The following is a 13,157-nucleotide window of genomic DNA, read 5'->3' as shown; positions in this document are numbered from 1 at the left end:
GCTGCACAAAGCCCAATTTTTTATTATTATATGTTTTTATTTAAAAATAACAACTTATAATAACCACAATGGCCATTTTTTTCTTGTTCGTCATAGGCCTTTGAGGATATTTAATTTCTCAGGGTTAGCTACTAACAACTATTGATGTATTGAGCAAGTCCCATGCAAGAACTATCGATGCATTGAGCAAGTCCATGCAACTCTTGTCACCTATGTGTCATTTTGATATATCACGTTTTGGCAAGCAAATCTTTTCTATTTAAACCAACACATAGCGAACTATTGTTATTTATAAGAGACTTCTCACTTTGTAGCATAACAAACACTCCAACTGTTAACAACCGATTTTTGAATGGCTTCCTCCCAACCATTGATACCCATCCATGTGAGTCTTCAAGAACTTGCAAAAGAATTCAAAGTAGCTGTCCCTGATCGCTATGTTCAGGAAAACCGAGAACCCACCGTTATCTTTAATGGATCTTCACCTTTGCCCTCTATCCCAGTCATTGATTTGAAAGATTTTATCAAGATGTTAGGAACGAACGACGATAACTTGAAAAGTCTGCGCTCTGTGTGCCAAGAATGGGGAATCTTTCAGGTGAAGTATCTTTATAAAGCTCAAACTTATGTTCAATATCTATTGTAGATGACCTTCAATTGAATTAATATGTAGTTGGTGAATCATGGAGTAGACAAATTGTTAGTGGAGAAAATGAAGAAGGAAACCATACAATTTTTCAACATGCCTGTGGAAGAGAAGCAGAGGTACAAGTTGGAGGGAGGTGAGTATGAGGGGTATGGTCAAACCATACTCCATACTCAAGATCAAAAAATTGACTGGGCTGATCGCTTTTACATGATCACCAATCCTATTCAGAGAAGGAAATCCCATTTACTTCCAGAGTTCCCTCCATCATTAAGGTCTCGGTCTCTTCAGCTCTTTGAAAACTGTTTATTTGTATCTCTCGATGATATGTCTATTGACATTAAGATAACTTTTTTTGATTGATTTGCATTGAGAGACTCGATTGATAAGCTTGTACAGAGATTTGATCCATCATCTCGATCCCCATCTGTATATATATATCTCAATAAACATATGTATCATATTGTCATAAAACAATCAATCTATATATATACTAACTGAAGTGCAACTGGAATCATATATAAAGTCGGCCAAAAGCAATATTGTGATCTCTCGTCACAAAAAATAAACATTTAGCTTGATAAATAATTTGATACAATCTTAATAAGTTATACAACTCTCTCTATATTTCTTTTTATTTTTTTCAACAGAGATACCATGGAGAACTACTTGCAAGAAGTGCAAAAACTTGCGATTAATTTGTTAGGATTAATTGGGCAAGCAGTAGATATTGACAAGAAAGAGATGGTAGATAAATTTGAAGATGGAATCCAATCAGTGAGGATGACTTACTATCCTCCATGTCCACAACCAGATCTGGTCATCGGTCTTTCCCCTCATTCTGACGCTACTGGAATTACCATTCTTCTCCAAGTCAACGATGTCGACGGTTTGCAAGTCAAGAAAGATGGGGTATGGATCCCTCTGGATGTTCTTCCAGATGCTTTGGTCGTAAATATTGGAGACATTCTTGAGGTTAGGCTACTGGCTAACAATCTCAAATCTCAAATCTCAAATCTCAAATATAATAAATCTACTTAATAAATGCGACCTGCAAAATGGGTTTAAAAATTAACCGGAAAGAAATCCAAAACAAATGAATGGATAATTATATTATAGTTCAATTTTGAAACGTGGGTATACATGCATTTTGATTCCATATATATATATATATATATATATATATATATATATATATATATATATATATATATATATATATATATATATATATATATATATATATATATATATATATATATATATATATATATATATATATATATATATATATATATGGGAAAAGTGAATATACCCATAAGGTATATAAACTTACGTACCCAAACTCACAATATTATGTCATTTTGTATCATATATATATATATATATATATATATATATATATATACATTGTAATTGTCTAATATTCTTATAATTAAACTCCTAACTTGATTTACTTCCAAAATTTTTATAATTTTACATTTATCTTCCTCTCATATAATTTTCATTTTAAACTATAATATATATAACATAATAGGTATTCGGCAAAAAGATGTGATGTAAAAGAAAGATAATAGTGAAAATTTAAAAACATTGAAAGTAAATCAAGTTAGGATTGATGTTTAAGAATATTATAATAAATATATTAAAAGTAAGACTCATGTATTATATGAATGAATTAAAAAAAGTTAAATATAAATGTCTAAATATTTAATAACTTTGTATTTATAAGAAAAAATAAAAAAATAATGAATTATTAAAATTGATTTTTTTAATCTTTTAAATATAAATAAATAAATAAAATAAACTAATGAACTTTAATTTGAAATTTTGAAAATAAAAAGATAAATCTATTAATGAAATTGATATTTATTTATTAATATATTTATTTTAATTATTACATTAAAAAATTATGTAAAATTTATTAAAATAGAAAACTCATAAAATGATACGTGCAAAAGAAATAAATTCAAAATAACCACAAAATAAAATTTGACAAATTGAATTAGGTATGAAATGTGTCAAAAAAATATTTATTTATTAGAGTGTATATATATATATTTGAGATCAGGCGACTTACTTTATGGTGTTGTGCCCTAATGAAACATTTAAATATCACCCATTTTTAGTTGAGTATCTCTCCGGGTCATAGTTGTTGTGCACTAGGGTTTTCTTTTCTTCCAGATTTCACTAAATTAGTTGTATGTTTTATTATGATTTATTAGGCAGGTAAACATTCATGTTCCAGTTCAAACTAGAGCAACTGTAAACTTATTACAAACGTAAATTAAGTACTAGCTACCCGAAGGTGCAGCTTTAATTCGGTTTAAATGTAACCACCCAAGCTTTGGTTTATATCTATAATGAGTATCTAGACCATTTAACTTATAAGTTTCAGTTTTCTTGAAAAGTGGGACGTATTAATTAGTCTGCAGAACGGATTTCTGTTTAGGTTTTATACTAAAGGTTTTCATGGTTTCTGTATACAGAAGCTATAGTGGTATACTTCTTTTTTGAAAAGCCTACAGAAACTAATCTTGGTGGATTATTTTGATATATTCTATAAATATTATGAAAAATCATATATTCGAATGAGGCTTAATATTTTTCATGAAATATCATATTGAATTTCACACAAATCAAATATTGATGGCAAGTGCTACAACAATCCATTTGCATGCTTACTAGTTTTAAATTATATGTATTTCCAGATAATGAGCAATGGTATGTACAAAAGCATTGAGCATAGAGCAACTGTTAACACAACAAAAGAGAGGATTTCATTAGCCATGTTTTTTAATCCAAAGCTTGATGCAGATGTTGGACCAGCAAAGAGTCTCCTAACAATTACAGGAGACCCAGCGCTGTACAAAACACTCGTAATGGAACAGTACCTCAAGGACTTCTTCTCCCGCAAGCTCAATGGAAAGACATTTATCGAGAAATTGAAAATAAAGAGCAGTGAAGTAACTGAAACTTGATCAAATATCTTGGTCATGTTTTATCGTAAAATAATTTGATTGACGTTATTCGAAATATAAGCTAGAAACAAATAAAAAATAAATTGATCATGATTGACATATAAATAATCTATATAGTAGCTATGAACTCCATGTTTTACATGTAGTGTTGATATGGATCTAAATATTGAATGTTATTCGAAGTATAAGCTAGACACAAACAGTTAACATGGCGGTTATCACAGTTAATGATAGTTATTCAACCGTTATGACAGGAGGGTTGCAACGGTTTACTATGTGATATATATATATATATATATATATATATATATATATATATATATATATATATAGTTGTATATAAGTGTGTATTATTGAATGTATTGTATCAAATTGTACATATGTAAATAAAAGAGATTTGTTTGCCTTATATGCAATTGCCATACTTCATCATCCTTAAATAAATTACTAACCGCGGAAATAAAGGTTTTGCATAATAGTCGCCACCATATCGTGTCCACCACGACGTGCTGGCAACCATTAAGCAAAACCCTAATTTCTAGGGTTAGTGCCCACGACGGAGACCATTATGCAAAACACTAATTTCCGGGGTTAGTGTCCCTATTTAAGAGATGTGATGGTTAGGGTTTGCTCACCTTCAGCCTCCATCATTCCCTCTTGACTTAGAACAAACCATTGCCTTCCTTGGTTGGATCTTAAAGTTTTTTGGTGGTGTTTTGTTATTTTTAAGCAATAATAAGGTGTTCTTAGTTTAAAATTTAGCAAGCAAGCTCCTCATTGCCTTCTTACACTCATTATGGACTTTTGTGTGTAACATTTCTAAATCTAGGCTTTTATGCACTTTTCTCCGTGTTTAAGGTGGTTTGAGTGGATTGATTCTATAAAGTTGGCAACTTAATGGATCCTTGATGTTCCTTTATGGTTATATGTTCCAAATCTAATGTTCTAGGGAATCGTTGGTCTTATGCATGAGTTTTGAGCTCATTTATTTCATTTTTGACCTAACTTGGAGAAGACATGTATCCACCATGCATGTACATAAAGATCTTTTCTTTATGATGTATTTCTGTGTAAGAAAGCTTCCTGAAAAGTATGGATGAGTGGCTTAAGGGATTAAAAGCTTAATATATTTAGTTGGCCAGAACATATGCCACAATGTGGTGGTTTGATCACTACGACGTGGTGATAAGCATTCTTGCGACTATTTTGCCATGAGGCTACCACGATGTGGCATATGCTTGGCCACGACGTGGTGGTAAAACATGGTTGACTTTGCCTTTGACTTTTTGACCAAGTTGACTTTTGGTGAACCTAATGGTTTTAAGATATCGATTGAGGATGTGCCTATGATTGTTGTATAGATGGCTCATACAACTAGTTTCTTTTTGTGTGAGTTGTGTTGATTATCTGCTATTCAAGAAGGTGAGTTTTCTCACTATATGTTGTACTGATGTATGTATTCTTTTTGTATAGGATGTTGATATGCTATAGTGATCTGTTAGATCGGCAGATCTATTAAGATTACCCGTGTTTGTTGGCTATTGTTTTGTTTGTTTGCATATGTCAACTTGGGTTGAGGCGATCATGCTCTGTACTGTAGGCCAAGATACCCGGGAGGTCTAGTTGTTACTATAGGCCCAAGGGGAGAGGTCCAACTATATGTTGTGTAACACCTAAAACTTTAAGATACATTTTAATATTATTTCCTGGGAATTATTCATAGTTTTATATATCATCGTTCAAAATCTATAGTTTCAAAAACCATTCAACGTTTTTTTCCAAAAGCCTTTTTTATAGCTTCCAAAGTGACTGCATGTGGTCCTTGATTTCCTCCGGTACTTCCTTTGCATTCATGACCCTGTACTGGGGTGCTTCTAGTACGTATAATCTTCTAAATGGTAGTTGTTACTAAACTAATATCATCGCATCACTTTGATAAGTACAACTATTAACATAAAACTTCTTATACAAAACATTTTAGTAATCATATCACTTCCTAATATTAGTAATAATGATCCTACGACATTTTGGTTCTTTTCTATCATCATAGTTTAAGCCTAGGTGTAGACAATCCAAACCTAACTCAATTAAACTATAGCTCTGATACCAACTTGTAACACCCAAAAATTTTAGATACCTTTTAATATTATTTTATGGGAATGTGCTAGAGTTTTTATACATCATCAATCCTAAACCATATAGCATTTGCCCAGAAACTTATCGGGTGCACAAACCTTATCACAATCATAATTAACGCAAAAAGATTATACAGTACAAAAATCTAAATCCAGTCCATGTCTTGTTGATGATATCGCCACTCATACTAAGTTATGCTACCTGAACCAAGAATAGATGGAAAAACAATATTTATCAGACAATAAGTTTAGTGAGTTAAAAATAACATATTTATTTAATAATTATTTATTAAAAATTATCTATTTCTTGAACATTCTAATTTGAGATGGTCACATAAGTGACAACACTAGTGTAGCACTTGGTTCCTGGTACGTAAAATTTATCTAAGTATTTGCAATTTTAGCCTTGGACTCGGCGAGTTGTTGGCCCGACTCGCATAGTAGAGACGGGATATGGAACACGTTTAAGTTGGTGACTCGGCGAGTCCATATACTGTACTCGGTGAGTCCCCGATGTCTGATGAAACCCTAAATTTCAAGGGTTTGCACCCTTTATAAACCAACCTTATGCGCCTCAACCTAGCCCCCCTTCACCTTCAGAGCTCCCAACATCGTCCAAACCCTTATTTCATGAGAGATTGAAGTGCTTTGGTGTGTTTCTTGAAGATTTTGAGAGAAAAGAAGAGTAGATCAAGAAGAGAAGAAGGAGGCTAGGCATCCTTATGTTATTTCAGTGATTTCCTTGAGGTATAACTCAGTTTCCCTTTGTTTGCATGCTTATATTCCTTTGTAGCTCCATTAAAGTCCTTATTGAGCCATTTCCAAGCTTGTTTTCGAGTTAGGGTTTGTAATAAGTTGATTAACCCTTAGATATAGGCATGATTGAGCTCCAGGAGCTCAGATCTACTGCCTTTATGGAGCCATATTGCCTGAAAGCCCTAGATCTACTCTTTTAGTGCATTTTGAGTCCTAAAACCTTCATTAGTGTTTATTTACACGTAAAGTTGGAAACTTTACGTGTTAATCAAGCCCTAAGAACCCAGATCTATGTATGGCATGAGCTGGTTTCAAGCAAAATCGAGTATATAGTATTTGCATGAGAAAGACTCGGCGAGTCGTTTATCGGACTCGGCGAGTAGAGTCGCGAGTCCCCGAGTTTTCCCCTTTTTCGTGTTTGATGGGTGGAGTAGTGAGTCATGGGATGTGACTTAGTGGGTCGGAAGCCAGACTCATTGATGAAGGAACTCGGCGAGTCAATGCCCTGACTCGGCGAGTTCAAGGCAATCTTCTTTCCTCAAGAACAGACTCGGCGAGTTGTTCATACAACTCGGTGAGTCTCAGCATAGAATGTTCTTCGGATGAAGATGAACTCGACGAGTAGGATGAAGGACTATTGGACATCGGCTTAGAAGGAAAACTCATCGAGTCAATGCCTAACTCGACGAGTAAAGATGGGATTATGGTCAATCGAAGGGATAGGGACTCGACGAGTTGGCGAGCCAACTCGACGAGTCGGGTCAACTGGAAGTTGACTTTGACTTTGACTCTTGGTTTAGTTAGGGGTAAATGGTCATTTTACCCTGAGGTCGGTTAGCAGTATTTGACTGAGTGTTTGGTGGGAATTGCAGCCGAAGGATTTCCGGAGCAGCAGCAGTAGACAAACCGTTCCCACGCAGATCAGCAGCTACTACGAGGTGAGTTACCTTCTAGTAGCGGTGGGTCTAAGGCCACAATACCGGCACACCAATAGGAGACGTATGATAGATGATTGTCTTTGTGATATCATCTAGGTTTGCTACTACCTGATATGTTATATGCTAGCATGATATGTTGTATGTGATAGTAGTAGAGTTCGGTTGTTAGGACCTAAGGGTAGTCAGACACCCCATATACACCTGACAGTATGTGATGATATGTTTGCATTCTGGCTTGTTATGTTATATGCGATAGAGGTAGTAGGAGGGGACCAGTCCCCGAGTTCGGTTGATAGGACCGAAGGGTAGTTCAGGCACCCCAGATATGTCTAATAATATGTTATGTTATGATATATGTGATAGTAGCAGTAGGGGGTGAAATAGTCCCCGAGGATCGGTTGTGAGTAGGGGTGTGCAAAAAAACCGCAAAACCGAAAAACCAAGCCGAACCGGCCACTCCGAAACCGAAAAAACCAAAACCAAAAAAAACCGAAACCGAAAAAACCGAATATCAATGGGTCGGTTTTTGGTTTTCATATCTAGGTATCCGCGGTTACCCGAACCGAACCGTTTGATTATATATATATATATATATATATATATATATATATATATATATATATATATATATATATATATATATATATATATATATATATATAGGGGTGGCAACTCTTGACCCAACCCGTAACCCGACACGAACCCGACACGAAAATAAGCGGGTTAGGGTTGAGATTTATGACCCGCCAACCCGTCAACCCATCAACCCGCCAACCCGTTTATTTAATGGGTTGGGTTGGGTTACCTGTTTGGGTTCGCGGGTCAACCCGCCAACCTGCCTAATATATTTAATTATCTATTTATTTTATTTTTTAACAATCTAACATCATATTATACTATTAGTTTCTATTTATCATATCCTTAAATTTTAATTTGGTATTCGTTCATAATTTCGTATATCATCAGCCATATGTTTGGCCAATGTGGCATTGTGTTGTGGGCTACTGTTGGGCATGTGTCTCATGATCCCATCATCCATCTTTGACCTTGACTCCTTGAGTGTTGACTGTTGAGTCTTTGTGAAACCAGCCATTAGGTATTTACGTGCCTTAATAAAAAAAATCGTTCCTCACCTGCTCCAGTCTCCACATTCACGAACGATCGAACGAAGGATAAAGATTAAGGAGTTAAGGACCGATCTTCGATGGAAGCAACATCACGAACTCACGATTTAATCACTCATCCGTCCAATCGTCACCCGCTCCTCATTTGCTCATCGCTGTTCGTACTCACTCTTGTCAGCTTTGACGTTTTCAACCCACCTTCCTTTCTCTTTACGGTAAGTAACAATCTACACTCTGCAGTATGTTTGAACAATTGCACTTTTCATGAATGTTTTGATTTTTAGAGTTTTATTTGGATGTTTATGACTTTATGTTTAATGTTTATGACTTTTAGACTTCATTTTATTTGGATTTTTCAATTTCATCTTAAAATGTGTTGCTTATTAAATGGATTATACGTGTTGGGTTCGACTCATTGACATGTGAACCCGCCAACCCATATATTTATACGGGTTATATGGGTTGGGTTGGGTTGGGTTGATGTTTCCAACCCATCAACCCGTGACCCGACAACCCACCAACCCATATATTATATGGGTTGGGTTGAGTTTCTGAATTTCAACCCGCCAACCCGCCAACCCCAACCCAACCCAATTGTCAGGCCTATATATATATATATATATATATATATATATATATATATATATATATATATATATATATATATATTAAAGCAAAAAAAGTATTATTTCATTAGTATTGTTTTGATTGATCTACGAGTCCAATAACCTAAACAAAAATCCATATCGACAACTCCAATTTTGTTATTCTATGTTCATTTGATTTTCTTGTTATTTTTATTATTGTATTTATTATACAAATTATAATATATGATATTTGAACTCATTCCGTTTTTTAAACTTCATTATGTTTTTTGTAAACTCTTTGACTTACTGATTTTAAGAAAGAGATAACTAAAATGGAGTTTGTAGTTTCAATTGAATTTAATTTTTTATATTTTAGCGGGTACCGGTGAACCGAACCGTGGTTACCCGCTTTCATACGGTTCGGTTCAGTTCGGTTTTTTGTCAATATGGTTCAGTTTTGGTTAGTGCGCATGAGGTACCCGCCCCGTGGTCATGGTTCATAATTTTATTACTATCCGAACCGAACCGCCCCGTGAACACCCCTAGTTGTTAGGGCCGATGGGTAGTCAGCACCCCAGAATGGCTTGACATGGATAGTCAGCACCCCAGAACGGCTTGACACGGGTAGGTCGGCACCCCAGAATGGTCGTACCGGGTAAGTTGGGCACCCCAGAATTGCCCAGCAGTATGTATGATATGTGATTGTATGGTATGTGGTATGATGAGGGAACTCACTAAACTTCATGCTTACAGTTTTCAGTTTTTCGTTTCAGGTACCTCTTCTTCGAAGGGGAAGGAGCTGGCGCGGTAGCGGCACATCACACACACGTTTTGTATTCCATACTATGAGATCTTCCTGGGGATTTATACTCTGACATTGTTATGTTTTTATAAATTGATATCCAGACACGCACATCTTTTATGAAATGATATGATCGGTGAATGTTTTATTTCTAATGTTTTGCTAAGTATATGTTTTAAAAATGAAATTTTTGGCTCGTATTTTTGGGACGTTACAACTAGTAAAGTAAAGTGACAACACTAGTCATGTAACGTGACAACACTAGCCATATAAAGTGATAAAACTAGTGCTAACCTTTACTGGAGAACAAATCATCTAGACAAAGCCCCATAATTGGTTCCTATGCGAACCCCTTGGTCTAGCCAACATTATTCTATTGCATGTAAACTATAACTCAATGTTTATATTAATAGTCTACACATACCATGGTAATATAACATTTCATAGCTGTAAGTCCCAAACAATTTACCAACTAATGATCAAACAATATCAATGAATCAAAATAAAATAGATCAAGAAGAAGAAGAAGAAAAATCAATCCAATGTACATGATTGTATTCAAGAAATCGTCTGGTACAAAGGAGCCTTCACAATGCTATAATTGAAAACTGCTAACCTTGAAAATAGTCATACAAGTCTCCTTATATAGGGAACATAAAAGAACAAGCCAACCCAAAACCAAAAACACCAAGGGACCGAAATCAAGTCTGATTTTGGTCCACCCAACCTAAAACGCAAATAAAGCCCTAACACAAGAATAACAAAGCCTACAATGTATATGCCTACCACAAACCAACAAAATATGTCCTAACAATCTCCCCCTTGGTTTGATGCTAGCTTCATCTCATGGCTTGTCGACGATCAGTACATCTGAGCTCCCCATAGCGCCTACCCACATCCTTTTGTTGATTATTTCAGCGACCATACTAGTGAATTCTTTGGAAGCAATCTCCAAAATGTCATTTTTTTACCACGATTTAATGCCTAGCCAGAGTACAAATATCACGCTCACCGAACTGTAAGAGATCCTTCGCTTAAACAAGATGAATCGCACCATTTGGAAGCTTGATGACAGCAGTGGATGTGGCTTCATCAACGACCCAATATTCCATATTATGCAGAGACACAACAGGTGACTGCTGTAAAATGGGAATTGGTTGTGTCTGCTTGGTAGGAGGCCACATCACATTTTTTACGGTTCGGTTGGTGTTGGGGTCAAGTACGCCTTTGAATTTATTCATGAAAGAGTATGCGGTCTTCATCACATCGAATTTCCTTTTTACTTGATTCTCCAAGAAAATCTTGAATTCAATCTCGTGTGGATCATTCAATGGATTGTAGAAGGAAGCACTAGCTAATTCTATAATATCAACTTTAGTCCAAGAACTTAAGTCATTTTTGTGTGCATAGTACTCCACATTGCCAATTTTTCTTTTAACCACCCATATATTCTTCTTGTCATGCAATCCCCATACCTTTATTCCCAACTTATCTCCATACTTGGCTTGGAACCTCCTTTTCCCAAGCTCAATGACACTCACTTGGGACTGATCTCCACGAATGTTTTGATAAGAGTTTTTCATGTAAAACAATTTCCCTTTTCTTGAGTTTTGGCTTGTCTTTGAGCTTGCTTCAAGATAACTCTGGGGTCAGCATTTGAATGTTCAAATACACTAGCTTCATTTGGCTCACTGATAGATGTTTTGAATTTGTCGCCAAATTCACTAATCATCGTATTCTTCAACTCAAAGTATCCAACAGTGAGAGCTCCAAGATTTAGCAGTAAATCAGAAATTTGTTTTGGCTTTTAAGTATTTTCCTTTTCAAGCTCGGAAACTCTAATGTCTAGAGTTCCAATCAAAATGTCCTTCTCAATAAGCTTTTGATTCAACACTCCAATTTTTTCCTTTAGCTCAAATTTTGTTGGATCTTCTTTATCGGAGCTCCCTACGCCAATTGATATACCTTTGTCTTTAGGTGCAGGGTCAACACTTTCTCGGGCTAGAAACCTGGCAAGCTATTCGGAAGCGGCATCATGTGCAGGTTGAGGAGTTGAGGAGCCACCGAGAGGTGATGAGCTTCTTGCTTCAAAAGATGTATGAACAAAATGGGCCCCTCATGCAACATTTAGATTTCGACACGAGCTGGTTGCCTTGGTTCGTTGGATGGGGTTGGCTATTGAGCAGATTGAGTTTGTTCCCGAATAAGCACTCCCGACCGAGGATCAACACGTCTTTGTTTAAGAGGCGGATGGGAGGCTTGAGACTTTCCAAGATCACATTCAGATGAATTAATGTTTAGAGTGAAAACTGCTTAGGGAGGAATCCTTGCAGTTGAATCCAAAAGACCAATGACTTCTTCCATCTGAGCGGGTGATTGAGACGGCAACTTGAAAATGCTTATATCTCCCTCAGTTTCAGTTGGAAAGCTCACAATGTCATCGACTTCATCAAACTCAAAGAATGAACGAATATCATCATCACTTAGCTCAAAATCAAACATGAAATCTTCATCATTAAAACCTCTTGTAATACCCCCTTCATCAATCCTTTCTCCTTCATCATCATCATCATCATCATCATCATCATCATTAACATCACCATCATCATCATCATCATCATCATCATCATCATCATCAACATCATCATCATCATCATCATCACCATCATCATCATCATCATCATCATCATCATCATCAACAACAACATCATGAACAGGCACATGCTCCTCTACCATGATTACTACAGGAGGAGTGACATCATCAACAACTTCAGGCTCATGGACCAGAATATCTTGAGGAGCATGAGCTTCTTTGATTTCTGCAAATCTTCCAAACTTCACCAAAGGACTTGTTCCTTGAAATACAACCTTAGAACCCTTGCGATTATGCTTCATCAGGCCAAAAGTGTTTGGACCCAAGGATTTAATATCCAAAGTGTCACATGTCTTACCAAATCGGAGACTATATCCAGTCTGAGTGAAAAATAGAGAAGACAGTTATGGATAGCGAACCAGAGTGCAACTATGATGCTTGTAAAGGTAATGAGTAGTTGTATGCATTTGGAATTTGCTGAAGCTCTCTTTCGATATACTGCTCCAGAAGAGGTACTTTTTTGGAGTTATTGTTGGTTTACCTCTCCCACTTGAATATGAAGTTACTTCCATGGCTTGACAAAGTTACATTGTTT

The 13,157-nt window shown here is 35.7% G+C and overlaps 1 protein-coding gene across 1 annotated transcript; it reads left to right on the top strand.

The window, feature by feature from the left end:
- The first annotated feature begins 265 nt into the window (after window positions 1-265).
- Window positions 266-3,899, top strand: LOC145005401 (oxoglutarate-dependent flavonoid 7-O-demethylase 1-like). The gene is made up of 4 exons (XM_078964481.1): window positions 266-598; window positions 674-921; window positions 1,297-1,621; window positions 3,358-3,899. Exons 1-4 carry the CDS (start codon window positions 353-355, stop codon window positions 3,625-3,627), a joined length of 1,089 nt encoding a protein of 362 aa, XP_078820607.1. The 5' UTR covers window positions 266-352; the 3' UTR covers window positions 3,628-3,899.
- Window positions 3,900-13,157: the final 9,258 nt, after the last annotated feature.

The sequence above is a fragment of the Lactuca saligna genome, chromosome 7, assembly GCF_052625555.1.
Source record: "Lactuca saligna cultivar CGN05327 chromosome 7, ASM5262555v1, whole genome shotgun sequence".
NCBI lineage: Eukaryota > Viridiplantae > Streptophyta > Magnoliopsida > Asterales > Asteraceae > Lactuca > Lactuca saligna.
Note: the sequence above shows the minus strand (reverse complement) of the source record. Positions and strands in the feature narration are given on the sequence as shown.